The sequence below is a fragment of the Gallinula chloropus genome (genome assembly GCF_964237585.1).
Source record: "Gallinula chloropus genome assembly, chromosome: 1".
Lineage (NCBI taxonomy): Eukaryota > Metazoa > Chordata > Aves > Gruiformes > Rallidae > Gallinula > Gallinula chloropus.
Window position 1 is genome coordinate 147,758,981 of NC_140085.1, and position 17,355 is coordinate 147,776,335.

Sequence of the window (17,355 nt, forward strand, 5' to 3'; positions counted from 1 at the left end):
TGACCAGTGTTTTTGTCAACCCAAGCTGCAGACAAACCTTTCAAAAATGTATGGGGGGGAAGATCCTTTTTCTTCTTAGGGAATTAAATCACTCATCTAAATAAATCACCATTGATAGATCAAATAATAAAAGAGAGGGTTAATTCTTTCAGCCAGGATGTTACATTGATGATGCTGTCTCCTTACAGGAACAAGTTGGGTTATGTTTATTTTTCTTGCAGTTGGTAAGAGCTTTAGGGATGTCAGTATTCTTTAGGTGTAGTAAGAATAGTGTGGCTGTCAGCGGGCTGCTTCAGGTAGGAATGGGACAAATCTTTAACACCACTTCTCTAGAGACAGAGCTCAGCGGCCTCATTTTCACAGGATCACAGCACATTAGGTGTTGGAAGGGACCTCGAAAGATCAAGTCCACCCCCCCTGCCAGAGCAGGATCACCTAGACTAAATCACACAGGAAGGCGTCCAGGAGGGGTCTGAATGTCTCCAGAGAAGGAGACTCTACAACCTCTCTGGGCAGCCTGTCCCAGGGCTCTGTCACCCTCACAGTGAAAAAGTTTCTCCTTATATTGACATGGAACCTCCTATGGTCCAGCTTGCACCCATTGCCCCTTGTCCTGTCACTGTCCATCACTGAGAAGAGCCTGGCTCCATCCTCGTGACTCTCATCTTTTACATATTTATAAACATTAATGAGGTCACCCCTCAGTCTTCTCTTCTCCAGGCTAAACAAGCCCAGCTCCCTTAGCCTCTCCTCATGAGGAAGGTCTTCCCCTTCCTTAATCACTGCACTGGGCTCTTTCAAGGAGTTCTCTGTCCTTCTTGAACTGAGCAGTCCAGAACTGGACACGATATTCTAGCTGCACTCTCACCAGGTCAGAGTAGAGCGGGAGAAGGACCTCTCTTGACCTACTAACCATACTCCTTCTAATACACCCCAGGATGCCATTGGCCTTCTTGGCCACGAGGGCACATTGCTGGCTCATGAAAAATTTTTTACCAAAAATTTGACTAGTAAGCAGAATCAGAGGCTGCCACCTGGGAATTACACTGTGGGGCAGATGCTGCTGCTCAGCACCACCAAACTTGTTAACAACTGTAACTTGTCAGTTTCTCCTGTCTTGAGAGCTGCTGCTCTCCTCATCTTCTGGTCCATGTTCACAGCTGTACTTTGATGCTAACAAAGGGTGTAATTATACTACTCACAGCACCTGTAAAATAAGGTTTCTCATCAAAGCTGCTACAATGTTTGGAAACTCAGTTTTCAAGCACACTGGGTCTCAGTGCCAAGGCCCACGCTCAAGGATTAAATCTGTAGCTGTGGTGAACCACGAGAAGTAAGTTTTAGGAAAGAAAAAACACTAACATGTAGCTCCACACAGGCAGACTTGCTGTGACTGCTAAGGTTTGCACATGAATGGAAGCTAGTTTAGTAACACTAGACAGAGTCATAGTGCATTGGTGGGGTTCCCCAGGGCTCCGCTTTAAGTCCAGTTCTTTTTAATGTTTTCATTCTGGACTCAGGTGTCTTAAGTACATCTGCAGATGACACCAAATTGTGAGGAGCTGTTGACTCCTACACAGAGAAGCCTTACAGAGAGACTTGGACAGACTGGAGAGCTGGGCAGTCACCAACAGCATGGAGTTTTACAAGGGCAAGTGCTGGATTCTGCACCTGGGAAGGGGCAGCCCTGGCTACACATACAGAGTGGGGGGTCAGATGCTGGAGCACAGCCATGCTGAGAGGGATTTGGGGTCTCAGTTGACAGCAAGTTAAACATGAGCCAGCAACATGCCCAGGCAGCACTGTGTCCTGGGGTGCATCAAGCACGGTGTTGCCACCTGGTCCAGAGAGGCGATTGCCCCATTCCACACTGCACTGGTGCAGCTTCACCTCGAGTACTGGGTGCAGTTTTGGGTGCCACAGTACAAGAGGGACATGAAACTATTGGAGTGTCCAGAGGAGGGGAAGGAGGATGATGGTCTGGGGGGAAAGACTTATGAGAAGCCCTTGGCTTGTTCAGCCTGGAGGAGGCTGAGGAGACACCTTATTACGGACTATGGCTTCCTGATGAGGAGCAAAGGGACAGGTACTGATCTCCCCTCTTTGGTGACCAGTGATAGAACCTGAAGGAACCGCATGAAGCTGTGACAGGGGAGGTTTAGGTTGGGTATTAGGAAGAAGTTCTTTACTGAGAGGGTGGTCGGGCACTGGCACAGGCTCCCCAGAGGAGTGGTCACAGCACCCAGCTTGGCTGAGTTCAGAAGTGCCTGGACGATGCGCCCAGTCCCACGCTCTGACTTGGCTGGCCCTGTGTGTAGCCAGGAGTTGAACTTGATGCTTACGGGGTCCTTCAAACGCAGGAGATTCCATGAGTAAAGAAGAGTTACCCCTTAAAATTTAGCGGGCCAGGAGGCAGCCCGGCTCCCCACGGAGGGCGGCAGCTGCTGAGCCTTGCTCGGCCGGGCCGGGCCAGGCCACTCGGGAGCCACGCACCCCTGACCTAGGCCCGGCTCCGGCCCACAGCCTGGCGGGCAGAGGGTGAGGAGAAGACCTGCCGTCACCCCGCCGAGCCGGCCACCTCAGCCGAGGGAGGAGACAGGCCCGAGGCCGGCTCACCGCTGCTCCAGGGCCTGCGCCGCCGAGCCCTGCTGCGCCTGCGCGCGCGCGCGCCCCCTTCCCCCCCCCCCGACGCGCATGCGCAGAAAGCCATGCCCGCGAGGTCCCGTCGTCCCCTGCGGCGGAACGCGGTGGAACGCGGGGGGAGGGGCCGGGGTGGGTCTCGCGCAGCAGTGACGGCCCCGTCCTCAGCGGCGGTTGCGCGGGAAGGCGGGTAGCCCGTGGCGGCCGCCGCCGCGCTCCTCCGCAGGTCCCTTCTCCTCGCTTCCCCGTGGAGGCCGCCGCGCAGAGGCCGGTGAGGAAGGCGCTCCGCCGGGAGGGGAGCCGGGCGCGGCCCGTTGCCGCGGCGCCATGATGAGGCGCACGAAGCCCGAAGTGGAGCGTTATGTCGCCTCCGTACAAGCCGCCGCCTCTTCCCCCAGACAGGTGAGTTCTGCCGGCGGTAGGCCCCGGCGGGGGCCGCCGGCGGACCTTCCGCGGCCTTGCCGTTCCCGCCTGCGCCGGCACAGGGGGGCGCCGCGATTGTTGGCGGCCGGCCGGCTCGCTTCGGCTCGTTGCGGCCCGCTGGCGGGGCCCCTTCTCGCCCCCGCCTCGCGTGGCGCCGGGCCCGAGGGGCGGCTTGCGTGGGGCGGCTGCGCTGTGCCTTCCCTCCTTAGCTTTCTGGGGGGCGGCTGCCTCCCCCGCAGCCCGTATGCTCCTGTCCTCACGCAGAAGGCCCGGGGAAGGGGGGTGGCGGCTGTTTTCTCTCTCTCTCTTGCGGCTCCCCGCGCTGTATTGGGTGCAGCGGTGCCACGGCTTGGTCTGCTCTGTCCTTCTTCATCCCTGGCGGTAAGAGGAAAAGCCGGTTAGGGTGTCTCTGGTCATGAGTCCGTATTTACTCAGGGTTTATTTAAGCCGAGTGAGCTGGGGGAAGCTGATGCGATGAAGGGCGTGGGGTTTTACTTACTGGAAGTGCTTTCCCTCACTGGGAGCAGTGGCTTGCAAAAGCCATGCCCCTGCGTTTTACACCTCGTGAGCCCTAGTGTAGCTCCAAAGAGCCCACCAGCTCTCTTAAGTACAGAATTCTTAGGTTTCCTGAGTTTCTTTTTCTTAGGAAAACAAAGAACCCGAATAGGGAACGTGTTCAGATGCTTTCAGTTTTCTTTCTTGTGCAGTGTGATTAATGTTCTTGTCTGTGTAACTGCATTGTGAAACAGCAGTATTGAGAGGAGGAAGTAGGAGAAAATAGTTTACTTAGTGTACAGTAAGAAAACTGGGTGGGCAACTGGCTGACAGTTCGGGCCCAGAGGGTGGTAGTAAGTGGGGTTACATCTGGCTGGCAGCCAGTCACTAGTGGGGTTCCCCAGGGCTCTGTTTTATGTACAGTTCTCTTTAATGTTTTCATTCTGGATTCAGGGCTAGAGAGTGTCTTTAAGTACATCTGCAGATGACACCAGATTGGGAGGAGCTATTGACTCCTATGAGGGCAGAGAAGCCTTACAGAGAGACCTGGACAGACTGGAGAGCTGGGCAGTCACCAACAGCATGAAGTTCAACAAGGGCAAGTGCTGGATTCTGCACCTGGGAAGGGGCAGCCCTGGCTACACATACAGAGTGGGAGGTCAGATGCTGGAGCACAGCCATGTGCTCAGTCACATGTCCTGACTTGGCTGGCCGTGTGTGGAGCCAGGAGTTGGACTCGATGATCTTTATGGGTCCCTCCCAACTCGGTGTATTCTGTGATTCTATGGCAGAATAATGAGGAGCTCTGCATGACTGGTTATCACTATTATAGCTGGGTAATGTTATACAGGTTACAATGAGTAGTCTGGTGCAATTTATGGGAGCTGTTTGCTCCTGAAACACCCTGTTTTGCTGCTTTGAATTGATTTTACTGCAGAGGTAGAAAATCCAGCAGCGTGTTGTATAGTGTGAATGCACCGTGTTTGTCACTATGTAGTGGGGTCTTTATGCAGGAACAGTGTATATCCCCATCATTTGCACCTTTCCCAACAGCATCAGAGTTGTCCCATGACTGTTTAATTGACTTGACTGATGTTTAGACCAGACAATGTCAAGTATATCGCCGCCAGGATCAGGGGTGCTCTTTGTTTTGAGATTCACCTTGAACTCACCAAAAATGAAAAAGACATCAATTAAAATTCTTATCTTTTTGTTCTGCCTAAGGCCAACTGGTGCGTATTTGGAGTTTTAGGGTTTTTCTGTGGTTTATTGGGGTTGTTTTTAAGTAATGCTTACAGCTAATTGTATAGCACATTTGATGGTAGTAATAGTTATGGGTGGTGGTGGTGTGTTGATTTTAGGGGTGCTTGTGAGGTTTCTTTTCACCCGTGTTTAGAAGGAGATGCTGGGTGTGACTCCACTCCAATATATTGTGTCCTTTTTTATAGCATACATCAAAAATATGGACTGAAAACTTGAAGCATCTTAGGAGGCCTGATTCATCCTAAAGCATTTAAAATTTTTGTACAGATAGTGGAGGTGGGAGAGAGAGGGAGACTAGTAGTCCGAGTTTGTTCAAAATGTATCCACTTGTTTGGAAACATAGGTGTAACTAGTAGTAGTATTTTGTTGTTCACAGGAAAAATCTGCTTCTGAACTGATACTGAGAGCTCAAGCTTTACATTTCTGTCTGGTTTATTTCCATGTTGAAGTTTTTGCTTGTTCTTAAGCTCATTCCTTTTACTCTCTTCCTCCTGTCCATGCTTCTGCAATCTTGCCCTCTGCTTGCACTCTGCACCTTTCTTTTTGCCTGGAGAGTGTGTATGTTCAATTTGACAACAATTTCTGACATCAGAAATACATTTCTTGCCTAAGCTGAGAATGAATGATGTAGAAAGTTTTTTCCTCAATTATATTTAAACAGTAGTGTCTGATGACAGTACATTAATGATAGATCCCTCTCTTGGTTTGTAGGAATATTTTTTACTTTGCAACAAAAGAGATTAAATGCAGCTGACCCCATTCTTCAACTCTCTTTAATCAGAAATGTTTAGGAAACGCTATGTGGATATGAGCTTGTTGCCTCCTTCACTTGTAATCTCTATTTTGGCTAGTAGCCTTTGCCAATTATAGGAAAAACTCTTTAACTCTTCACTCTAAATCCTGTATCTTTCAAAACCTTTAAGTAGGAGTGGATTTGAGTTTTTAACAAGTCGACAAATCGGTTATTTCAGTATTATGCATTGTTGAAGAGGTAAAATAATTCAGTAGGGTAAAAGTACTGCACATGTCTAAAGTATGTCATGTTTTTTCTCCTTCAGAAATCGATGAAAGGATTCCTCTTTGCGAAGCTGTATTTTGAAATAAAAGAATATGAACTTGCTAAAAGGTAACATGCATTGCTATTCTTCTATTCTCTAAAGTGTAAGAGAAAAACTTAATGAATGAAGTAGACAAGAGAAGGCAAGATCAATATCGTACCTTTTTTTATAGATAGCAGTTGATGGGGGTGTTGAGAGCCAATTAAATCTTTTATAAAACAACAAAACAATCTTTTATAACCTCAAAGTTACTGAAAAAGGTACTAAAAAACTGATCTGGTCGAAATAGCTTTTTTTTTTAATCTCTTACGGTTTCTACAAACTATTGTTGGTTTTTTTTTTTTTTTTTGATAAGCAGAAATACTTTCTGGCAAGTAAGTAGCGTCTGTACATGTAAAACAATGTTGCTTCTTACTTTGTCCAGGCTTTCAAGTATCTAGAACAAAAGATGTCTATACTTCCTCTATGACATATTAAGTTGTCATTATAGCTCAGGAAGGTGGAGTATTATTGAAAAATATTGGTCAAGTAATGGACTTTTTTTCTTCTTCTGTAGATACGTATCATCTTACCTCAGCGTACAAGAGAGAGATCCCAAAGCACACAGATTTCTTGGACAAATTTATGAAGCTGAGGATAACATAGAAAAAGCGTTTGGGTGTTACAAAGTAAGTACTTCTCTGACCTCTGATGTTCTGCTTTGTTTCTTTGTAAATGGACTTTCAGAATCCTTCTGTACTGGATGTTCTGAAACCCATAGAAGAAAACTTGTTCCTGGAAGTACTGTGTTACGTATACACACTTGACAGTGGAAAGCATCTGGAGCACCACAGGAGATTCTTCACTTGATAGCACTTGCCTCAGCAGCACAATTTGATTCTTTGGGTTTTTTGTTCTGGACGCGATCTTTGTGCAACCTGTTGTTAAATTCTTCCTGTGCCATGCATTGCCTTTTGGACTAAAGAGCTGTGACTGTTGTAGAATTCCTTAATGTAGACTGTGATGACAAAAGGAATCTAGCTGCTACGAGAAGACTTTAGGCCTAGTGTAGTTTTTGTGTGGTCGGTTTTAGAGGCACTGTGGGCAGAAGGGACGGGAAAATCTAATTTTGATCAGGGAAGCATATAAATGTCAAATCCCCAATTGAAATGTGTGTATGTGTTCTGATTTTTGGGAGGAAGATGATGTGCTCAGGAGCCTGGTTGCGAACACAGCTCTGTGAAGTGCTGTCACACTTCTTAAACTGTGTGCCTTAACTTTTTTTTCCTAAGTATCTGCATCTGGCTAGACTTAGGAGCCCTTGCAGCTCTGCTGTCTGTGTATGTCAGGGTCTGGTGGTAGATGCAGAGGAGCTGGCTTTTGCATTGCTTTTCTGAATTCTGTTACTGTTCTGAATTCCAGCAGTTGTGCCTGGCTGCTGTGAATTAGTGGTGTCATTTTCTTAGATCTAAGTAATTTGAATAGCTGTGTCTGTTTTGGAATGGGAGGGTAACTTCCCTGTTCTGTATGGATTGTAAGATTGAGTTTGTTTCTTTGTTGGTTGTTTTTTTTCCCCTCCTGTGTGTGCATGGGCAAAACTAGCGTTCTGTGGAGTTGAACCCAACACAGAAAGACCTTGTGTTGAAGATTGCAGAGTTACTATGCAATAATGACATTACTGATGGAAGAGCAAAATACTGGGTTGAGAGAGCTGCAAAGCTTTTCCCTGGGAGTCCTGCTGTTTACAAGCTGAAGGTAGGTTCCAAATTGCCTCTGTTCCGTGGCTTAAAAAACTTTCAGTATCTGACTGGAGTGCTTTTTGTATGTCACCTCATGCAAAACTCTTCCTGGCTAAATTGCTTTAGAATCTCTAACGTTACATCTATTAGATGTTACTTTCTTTGCAGTTTGACATTTTTGTCTAGTTTTCAAGAAGTCTGCAGTTCCAGGCATTCATACTCTTTTTTTTTTTTTTTTAATATTTCAAGGTTAATCTTCTTCAAAAATGCCCAGAAACTCTGCTGGTTGTCATATCCAAGAAGTTGAGTCAATGGGCACTACCTGATCTTTGTATTGTGTGACTGGCAGAAAAGTGGCAGGCCTGTGAACTCAGGTTCTCTTGCCCTACACTACTTTTTTGGTTTTAAAAAATCTGTATTGCAATCAATTCTGCAGAATGTGAGAAATGTTGCTGATCTCTGAGTAAATGCTTTCAGTCATGTGATCTCACTTTTGCACAGGTAATTTTATGTAGCCGGGCAGCAACCACACTGAAGTCTTGATGTTGTTTTTTTTTAAGCAAGGTATTCTATGGCAGGGTATGCTGTCATTGAACTATTTGTAAGAGGCAAATTCTGCTGACGATTTTTTTGTCTACATAGTTATCTCCATTTAAAAATATTTCAGTATTTCATCCAACTTTATGTAATACCAGAAAACTGTAAAAAGTAGTGTAGTTTAAATAAATGTGTTCCACCAAGGGCAGGAAAGACAACTGGTATTGTAGTTGCTGACAAGACTCACGTGAGAAATGAAATATTAACATGTTGCCTTTGTGTTTGATAGGAGCAGTTATTGGACTGTAAAGGTGAAGATGGATGGAATCAGCTTTTTGACTTGATTCAAGCAGAACTTTATGCAAGACCAGATGATGTCTACATAAACATCCGACTAGTTGAGCTCTACCGTTCCAATAATAGATTAAGAGATGCTGTACTTCATTGTCAGGAGGCAGAGAAGAAAATCCCTTTGCAGTCAAGCTTGGAATGGTGTTCCTGTGTTGTAGAGACATACCAGGTATTTAATCAGACTTTGATCCTGTGATAGTGTTCCATATCTTTTTCACTGGTCTATTTTGTGTAACATCATTACTCTGACAGCTCTTTCTCAAATGATTTACCTCTTCAAAAGCAAATATGCCAAAACCAGTGAAATTTTTAAAAAATATATATTTTTAATTGATATCTTCTCCCTAGAAATAAGCCTTACAGCTATTTAGGTTCTGATTTTAAAAGCTGAGCTAGATACAGCAATTCCATTAAGGATATAATTTCTCAGACAAATAGTTCCCTGGAACTTTGCTGCTGAAGAGCATGTTACAGTCTCGCCTGTGAAACTGGATTATGCAGTAAATGCTACTAATATGTTTTGGAAAACCACTGCCACTGACTTAATGGAAAGGTGACTGTTCCTTATCATGTGATGAACTTTGTTCTTTAGGAATACCTGGAATCTTTACAAGACTTTGAGTCTGATAAAAACAACTGGAGAGCTGTCAAGAAAGATCATCTGCTGGCCTATTCAAGCTTTCTCAAAATGACACTCTCTTCTAGAGATGTTCGGGAATGCAGAGTGGTACTTGAAAGGTATTGCTTAAACTTTTCTGTAGAAAAAAAAAACCCTCTGGGTTTTGGTGGGTTTTCTTTTTCCCTTGGACGTGGAATATCTACCAAGCTTTGATTTCACTGCTTAACTTGTTTGTGGATGAGCAAGGAGATTATTTGTACTAGCCACTAAGAATGTCTTACTTGGGTTTGAACCCCAAGCTTGACTGAGGTGCAAGCCTTGTTTGAACAGGCAGCACAAAGCTGGGTCAATTAACCCTGTACCTTCTTTCCCTTCAGTAAGAGAATGTTGTTCTGTACTTCAGCAATTGACTAATCCAGGTTTCCCAGACAATTAAAAAAACCCCACCCAAAACCACCACCACCAACAACAAAGAAACAAAAAAAACCTAACACTTGCCTCTTGTGTATCAGCTTTGTCCTGAATATTTTGGGAGTTAAGGACCACTATTGAACATGGTAGTGTAACTCAGGTTGAAGCAACAAACTAACCATTGACTTAGGAAATTACATGAGTCACAGTTAAATAACATCAGCTGAAACCACCTGCTGTAGCTCCTACCAGGACTCTGTTTAGAATGAGTTTTCTCTCTATTTTAGTTTTGATCGTGTGCTTCAGTCAGTTAAACCCTATGTGAATGGGGCTGATGAGCTGTCTCGGACCTATGTGGAAATGAAAGGACAACTGTACATGTATGCAGGAACATTGCTACTGAAAATGGCCCAGCACAATGAGGCACAGTGGAGAGCTGTGTGTGAACTAGCAGCACTGTGTTACCTGATAAGTTTCCAGGCAAGTAATTTCTCAGTTGATGCAGTTTTTGAAATGTTCTTGCTGTGCCTGTGTTGAACTCCCGCATGCCTGAGATGAACTAATGTTTGTGTGCCTGAGGAGAGGCTCCCTCCTAACTTGCCAGATCCTGTTCTTTCACAATCCTTTGAAAGGTTTTGAATGACACAAATAGGGTAAAAGTGTAACTTCAATTGTTTTCCACGTCAGAGTAAGCTGATGCACAAAGGCTAATGAGCTTATTTCCAACAGTATATTCCTCTTTCTGTAATACATCTGAACACATATGTAAAGGATTAGGCTTCTGCCTAATACAGGGAGGGAAGGGTGTGAACTGAGTGGTTGCCATATACTTCCTGTGTAGACAGCAGATCTAAAACTAAGCCTAATTGTTTACCTTATGAAGCAAAACTGATTGTCCTTTTTATGCCACTGCTTGTATACCAGGTTGTTACTTACTTTTGTGTGTACTTTATTACTTGCAGTAGCTAAAACTGCTCACCCTGGGGCTTTGTGTGTTTTGGGTGGGTTCCCTGCCCGCTAGCCCCACCTCTTCCTGGGATATGTGGGGCACAGTACCTTCAGAAAGAACTATTTTTTTCCTATAGTTTTCTTAAGCTTAAAAAAAAAAAAATCATTTTTAAGACTAAGTTACCCATGGTTACTGTGAAAATCTAATACAATTCTCTGTTTACTTTACCAGGTTCCTAAACCAAAGACAAAACTAATAAATGGGAATCAAACTGGACAAGATAAACTAGAAATGTTGGCCTGTGATCGCAAAAGCCAGTCTGGTAATAAAAATAACTACGTAGTTCCGTTTTAGTGTGGCATAATTACATTAAGAGCTGAGTGGTTTGTCAAAGAACACCTTCCCTATCTAAAATGTAACGTTAACAGTTCAGTTTGCAATAAAACCTAGATTCTGGTTACATCTGTAAAACAGAACAGAAGTTTGATCCTGACACCTAAAGGTTTTTGTCTACTCTTTAGCTTCCTAGTAGAGCGTTTTGTATGTTTGTCTTTTTTTTTTTTACTAAGTGTGATTATTTTTTTTTCTCCAGCGCACAAAGATAGAATTTAACTTCCTTGATCTCTTAATCTACTAGAAATAGCTTCTGCTTGCTGATGCTATTTTGCAAGTGTTGTTAAACCCAAGAAGAGAAAACATTACTAGTTCCATGTCCTTTACATCATCTTACTTACCAGCTTTGCTCTTTTTGCTGCTGTAGAGTTTTTCAGTCTACAAACTCTTGCAGGGCCCAGATAAAAACAAACTGACCCACTGGACATCAGGTTTGATTGTTTCAGAATGGATTTTGATAAGACAGGCTACTACTTGTATTGCAGCTAGTTATTTTAAAGATGTTTGCAATGCCCCTAGAAGAGTAATAATGTCTTTGTTTTCCCCAAAGAAATGGATTTACAAATGCCTTGGGACTGTTGTCACTAAAAGGTTGGAAAGCCTATGTGCTGAAATACTGACCTAATTACAGGGAGTACCTGATCTGTAGGTTTCTTAAGGGGAAAATCCTGATTTCCACCCAATCTTGGATACTAAGACCAGTCCAATATAACAGTATTACTTTCCTTATGTTTGCTGCTTTAATCAGGTGAAGTGATATTTTTGTTTTCCAGGTCACATGCTGCTGAACTTAAGCCATGGCAAGCAAGACTTCTTTAAAGAGATTGTGGAATCTTTTGCAAACAAGAGTGGTTCATTCACCTTGTTTGATAGTCTGTTTGGGAGTGGAGCTTCTAGAGAGAGATCTTTTATTGGCACGGATGATATCTCAAATATCAGTACTCAAGCACCAGTGCAAGCAGAACTTAATAAATATGATACTGGTAAGAAGTGTTACTTTCTGATACTCAATGCATTTTTCTGTACTACAGAAACTTTGTCTTCTACAAATATTTGAGTACTTTTAGAGAGAAAGTACTTCATACTGCAACAGAAGACAAATGCCTGGAATAGCTGTTCGGAGTTGCCCTAGTGTCCTAGGCAAGACTTAGACTCCATTGCAAAGAAAAGAAGTGTTTCTTGAATAATTTCCTAAAGATTTTAAAGTAGTAAATAGGTTTGCTAGAGATAGTCACTGAATGTGGTTAGGATGAAGTGAAAAGAAATCCGAGGGTCAACCCTCGGAAACTGAAGGGGTTGATGGGTTGAGCACTCACATCAGCTGCTTGATGTAGCGAGTCCAGAGAAGGGCAACCAGGCTGGTGAAGGGGCTGGAGGACAAATCCTGTGAGGAGCAGCTGAGGGAGCTGGGGATGTTTAGCTTGGAGAAGAGGCGGCTGAGGGGAGACCTTATCACCACCTATAACTGCCTGAAGGGAGGTTGTAGAGCAGTGGGCGATGGTCTCTTCAGCCAGGTGACAGGAGATAGGACAAGGGGAAATGGCACAGAGCTGTGCCAGGGCAGGGTCAGATTAGATGGTAGGAAAAAATTTTTTACTGAGAGTTGTCAGGGCCTGGAACAGGCTGCCCAATGAGGTGATTGAGTCCCCATCCCTGGACGTGTTCAAAGAAAGGGTAGATGAGGTACTCAGGGATATGGTTTAGCTTAGGGTGGGAATGGTTGGACTTGATGATCTTCAAAGGCCTTTTCCAATTCTGTGATACGTGCTTGACTAGTTTGAAACTTGTAATTTTTCATAAGTGAAAGATGGAATCTCAGTGGTCGTTGGCCTGCAAAGTCTCCTTGGCTGTTGACGGACTGAAATGTGAAGTCCATCTTTGCTCAGGCACGTGTCTTGCTCACCCATTGGGAAGCTGACGTCTGCACCCAACTTTGTGTCTGCGCAGGTGCTGTCCAGGTGCACAACGGCAGCCTCCAGCACCTTGTGTGGCTCGGCTTGCGGTGGAACTCCATGTCGATCTTACCCCCAGTGCGCAAGTGGCTAAAACAGCTTTTTCACTTGCCACAAGAAACATCAAGACTTGAGACAGACGCTCCTGAATCCATTTGCCTGCTGGACCTTGAAGTAAGTAAACTAACCAAATTCTTAAATGTGCTATATAACTTAAGGGTTTTTGTGTTTACCACCTGCTTTTTTTTCTTTCTACAAAACCAGGTATTTCTACTTGGGGTGATATTCAGTAGCAACTTGCAGTTGCAAGAGAGGTTCAATTCTCACTACGGCGCACACCAGCATCAACTCTTACCATTGCCGGTGTGCAAACCGCTCTATTCTGAAAAGCAGAAGTCCTGGTGGGATGCTGTTCGTGCACTTATTCAGAGAAAAACAATGTAAGGCTTTTTTTTAAGTTTGAAAATGTTTGACTAAGCCCATCAGGCAGCTTGTGCTACAGCAGCTCGGATCGGGCCAAATACATTCTTGTAAAATTAAACTTCTTTTTTGATGTATTTTGGACATTGAAACTGTGTTCTAATAGGGACTTTTGATACTCCTGAAAGGTTTCTAAACATTGGGCTTTTATTTCTAACAATGCGTTTCTAAACTATAGACAAGTTAGGACTACAACTGTAGGTTAGATTGATCAAGCAAATGACATGTGAATGGATGAAAAATAAAGAAAACTAATCAAGGAATGTTTCTTCTGATATTCAGACCAGGAACAGCGGCAAAACTGAGACTTATTGTACAACATGGAATAAGTGCTCTGCGAACACTGGCGAAGCATGGCCTTCAACCTGCCTTAATTATACACTGGGCAAAGAGCCTGCAAAAAACAGTAAGCTGAGATTATTTTTAAATGCATGGAAGCTGAGCTGTTTTTCTCTCTTACTTTCCAAACTGTAAACAGACTCTGGGGAGGCGAAATCAGATGAGAATTGTTTACTGAGAATTGTTTGTCAGGCAAAGTACTTGTTCTAGTCACCCTATGAAGTACTCTGTCTGAAACTAAAATGTTATTTTCTAGAGGTATGTTATTTCACATGGGTGTTGAGATAAATCTCTCAATTGTCAGAGCAGCTCTCTTGGGACTTTTAAAATGGGAGAAAGATAGATATGGGAGGATGTGTGTGTGTATTTTAAAAAATAGCACTTTTGCTTGAATTTGTTGAAATAACATGTGTTTCTATTCCTTTTTCTTTGCCAGGGCATTGGCCTTAACTCCTTCTATGACCAGAAGGAATACATTGGACGAAGTGTCTACTATTGGAAAAAAGTTTTGCCTATGCTGGAAACTGTCAAAAAGAGGAGGAGCATTCCTGAACCTATTGATCCTCTCTTCAAACACTTCCACAGCATAGACATTCAGGTACAGATTGATTAAGCCAAGGTTGAAGTAAGAGAGCGTCTCCATATCAGAAATTTATATAGTTGTGGTGTTTTTCTCTGCATTGTACAACTTGTATTATTACCATAAAACTACTAGTGATGAGATTTGGTAGCATCAGTGTCCAACAACTTTATTCTTGCCTTTAAGTTGGCATATATGATTGGAAGGCAGTGAATGCCTTTGGTACCCACTTTCTGTAAAATTTATATTCCCTGTATTATAGGAAGAAAAATAATAATGGAGGTGTCCTTGTTAGATATGAATTGTCTTTGACTTTCTTTGTAGGTCTTTCAGGTTGCAGCATATGAGGAAGAGGCATGTATAGCATTTGCCATGTTGGATGCAGTTGATGGCAAAACTGATGATGCTTTATTAGCATTTGAAGCTATTAAGAATGTGGTTGCATACTGGAATCTGGCCGTGGTAAGCTTATAAATTGCGTTACCCCAATATGCTTTGTTTTAGTCACTTGCCTTCTAACTGATCCTCGTTAATCTGGGTCCTGTTCTTTAGATTTTCCAAAGAAAGGCAGAAGAGATTGAAAATGATGCCATGCTGCCAGAAGAGCAAGAAGAACACAAAACCTATCTTCTTAAAAGCAAGCATTATTTAATGAAGATCATTGACGAAAGCTCCTCAGATGCGTCAGTAAATGAGAAAGTAAGTAATTCTTGCTTTAAAAACTTGTTACAGGAGATGCAGTACCTCTTGGTGTATTGTTTTGCAAGAAAGCTGTTTGGTTTTGTTAGCTTTTCTTGACTAGGCTTTGCATTAAGGGGAGTTAAACTTCTTTGCACAAGCCAGATAACCTGCCGGACACCAGTGGGTTGATTAAACTCTGGGTAACTTCTGTAATCTACCAGATCATGCAACATTCTGAGCACTCTCTGGATGAAAGCTTTAGTGTAAAGCAATAGCTTTTGCCACTACCTTTCTGTAGAGGTTGATAGTTGGAAAAAAATTAAATTAATGATTGTGTGAATTGTTTTCTTACGTTATTCTTAACGACTTCGAGCTCTGCTGGAAAAACACTGTCTGTGTAATGAAAGCCTCGTGAGTTGGTCAGAATTCTGAGTGTAGCCTGTCTTGGTCTCGGGGTGACTTTCAATCATGACTCACATTTCAAATAATCTTCTAGCTACCAGTGTCTATTGAAACTGTGAGGGACATGCTAGACACAGTGTTCCAGGAACTTGGCAAGTATGGTGAAGAAGGAAGTCCTGCCTTCAGGAATGGTCTGTCACGAACTGTAGATTCGGAGATGAAACATTCTACTCCATCACCTAAGTTTTCTCTTTCACCAACAAAGACCTACAAGGTATATTTAGCCAGCTGTTATTTCAGTGGATTGTTATGCTTGCATAAAAATTCACAAGATCCACTTAACTTTTCTGGTTTTTCTTATTCTAGTTTTCTCCTAAAACTCCACCTCAGTGGGCAGAAGATCACAGATCTATACTCCAAATGATCTGTCAGCAAGTGGAAGCTTTAAAGGTAAACAATTTTGTCACCATATTCAGTGAAAAATAGTTGGCTTTTTATTTATTGGAAGGACTTTGCAGTAACAGCATGGGGTAACCTACAGTTCTTAGACAACTACTTAATCAGTGGAATTACCTTATGTAAGCATTTGTCTAAACTGAGTGCAAGAGTAAATCTTCTTTGCTTAAATTCTTACTTGGGACTTGGGTGGGGATGCAGAGCCAACCCTTCTAAGGACTGTATGCAGAAAGAACTCTGCTTTCAATCAGCTTACTTCTCGTCTACTTGGCTCTTGTTTTTTTGGCTTGGTTTTGGGGTTCTTCTCTTGCTTCTGGCTTTAGAATGCAGTGTCAGTACTCTGTACTGCATGGGCAGGTCTTGGACGATTCTGGCAGGTACCTCTTGATTTGTATTTTTATCTATATATATATATTTAATGAAGTTGAACCTGCTTTTAAATAGAAAAAGAGTAGGGGTGATTCATTATGTTTTCTTCTACTAATACCTATGTAATATATACTTATGCTCTTGATTGGTGGCACACTGTCTTGACAGAATGAGATGCACGAAATGAAACTCAATAATTCCAACACAAATACACCATCACATCGATGGCCTGCTGAAAGCTATGGTACAGATACAATGCCAGAGGGTTATCAGAGAGCACAAAATCTTCATGAAGCTCCATTAACAGGTAAGGTGCTGCAGAATTTATATGAATGCTTAGCTAAACCAAGTAAGACTTTTGAAAATGCTGCAGGAATATTAAGTATAAACTGTTTTTTGATGTTCCTTTTTAGTTGCTACCACAGGTCCATCTGTTTACTACAACCAGTCACCTGCCTATAACTCCCAATATCTTCTCAGAACTGCTGCAACCAATGTAACACCAACAAAGGTAAAGAAAAAAATCTATCCACTTAAGCTACTTCCAGTGACTCACTGAAAATAAAAGGCTACTTTCTCTATATGTAGTTGGATGTAATTGCTGTTCCTTATGTGATACTTGGTAAATTTGGACTGCTAGTGATAAGTTGATAGTTTATCTTTCTACCTAATTTTTGGGATGTGGAGTTTTGGAGGAAAAGTCAGCATAGTCGTTGCCTGATGAGAAGCTCAACGTGAGCTGCCACTGCATACTTGCAGTCCAGAAAGCCAACTGTATCCTGGGCTGCATCAAAAACAGTCTGACCAGCAGGTTGAGGGAGGTGATTCTGCCCCTCTGCTCTTGAGATACGCCCCCTCCTGCCACACACTCCCCCCTGGAGTACTGCATCCAGCTCTAAGGATGTGAACTTGTAGGAGCAAGTCTGGAGGAGGGACGCAAAGATGATCAGAGGGCTGAAGCCACCTCTCCTCTGAGGACAGGCTAAGAGTTGGGCTTGTTCAGCCTGGAGAAAAGGCTCTGAGGGGACCTTACAGTGGCGTCCAGTACCTGAAAGGTGCCTACAGGAAAGATGGGGAGGGGGCTGTTTATAATAGTATGGAGTGACAGGACAAGGGGTAATGGCCTTAAGCTGAAAGAGGGCAGACTTAGATTAGACATTAGGAAGAAATTCTTCCCTGTGAGGGTGGTGAGGCCCTGGCACAGGCTGCCCAGAGAGGCTGTGGCTGCCCCCTCCCTGG

At 43.5% G+C, this 17,355-nt stretch overlaps 1 protein-coding gene across 1 annotated transcript in view; it reads left to right on the top strand.

Annotated features, from left to right (window-relative positions):
- Nucleotides 1–2,967: 2,967 nt before the first annotated feature.
- Nucleotides 2,968–17,355, top strand: part of RGPD4 (RANBP2 like and GRIP domain containing 4) — a gene marked incomplete at its 5' end in the record, with an annotated part of 34,540 nt that continues 20,152 nt past the window's right edge. The window contains 19 exons of the mRNA XM_084279079.1: nt 2,968–3,042; nt 5,880–5,947; nt 6,436–6,547; nt 7,461–7,613; nt 8,424–8,654; nt 9,078–9,223; nt 9,803–9,995; nt 10,696–10,786; nt 11,631–11,840; nt 12,805–12,983; nt 13,074–13,249; nt 13,572–13,695; nt 14,065–14,226; nt 14,533–14,670; nt 14,761–14,907; nt 15,386–15,565; nt 15,658–15,741; nt 16,285–16,423; nt 16,530–16,627. Of these exons, the coding sequence (XP_084135205.1) occupies nt 2,968–3,042; nt 5,880–5,947; nt 6,436–6,547; nt 7,461–7,613; nt 8,424–8,654; nt 9,078–9,223; nt 9,803–9,995; nt 10,696–10,786; nt 11,631–11,840; nt 12,805–12,983; nt 13,074–13,249; nt 13,572–13,695; nt 14,065–14,226; nt 14,533–14,670; nt 14,761–14,907; nt 15,386–15,565; nt 15,658–15,741; nt 16,285–16,423; nt 16,530–16,627 (2,706 nt within the window). The remainder of the gene's footprint in view (nt 3,043–5,879; nt 5,948–6,435; nt 6,548–7,460; nt 7,614–8,423; nt 8,655–9,077; nt 9,224–9,802; nt 9,996–10,695; nt 10,787–11,630; nt 11,841–12,804; nt 12,984–13,073; nt 13,250–13,571; nt 13,696–14,064; nt 14,227–14,532; nt 14,671–14,760; nt 14,908–15,385; nt 15,566–15,657; nt 15,742–16,284; nt 16,424–16,529; nt 16,628–17,355) is intronic.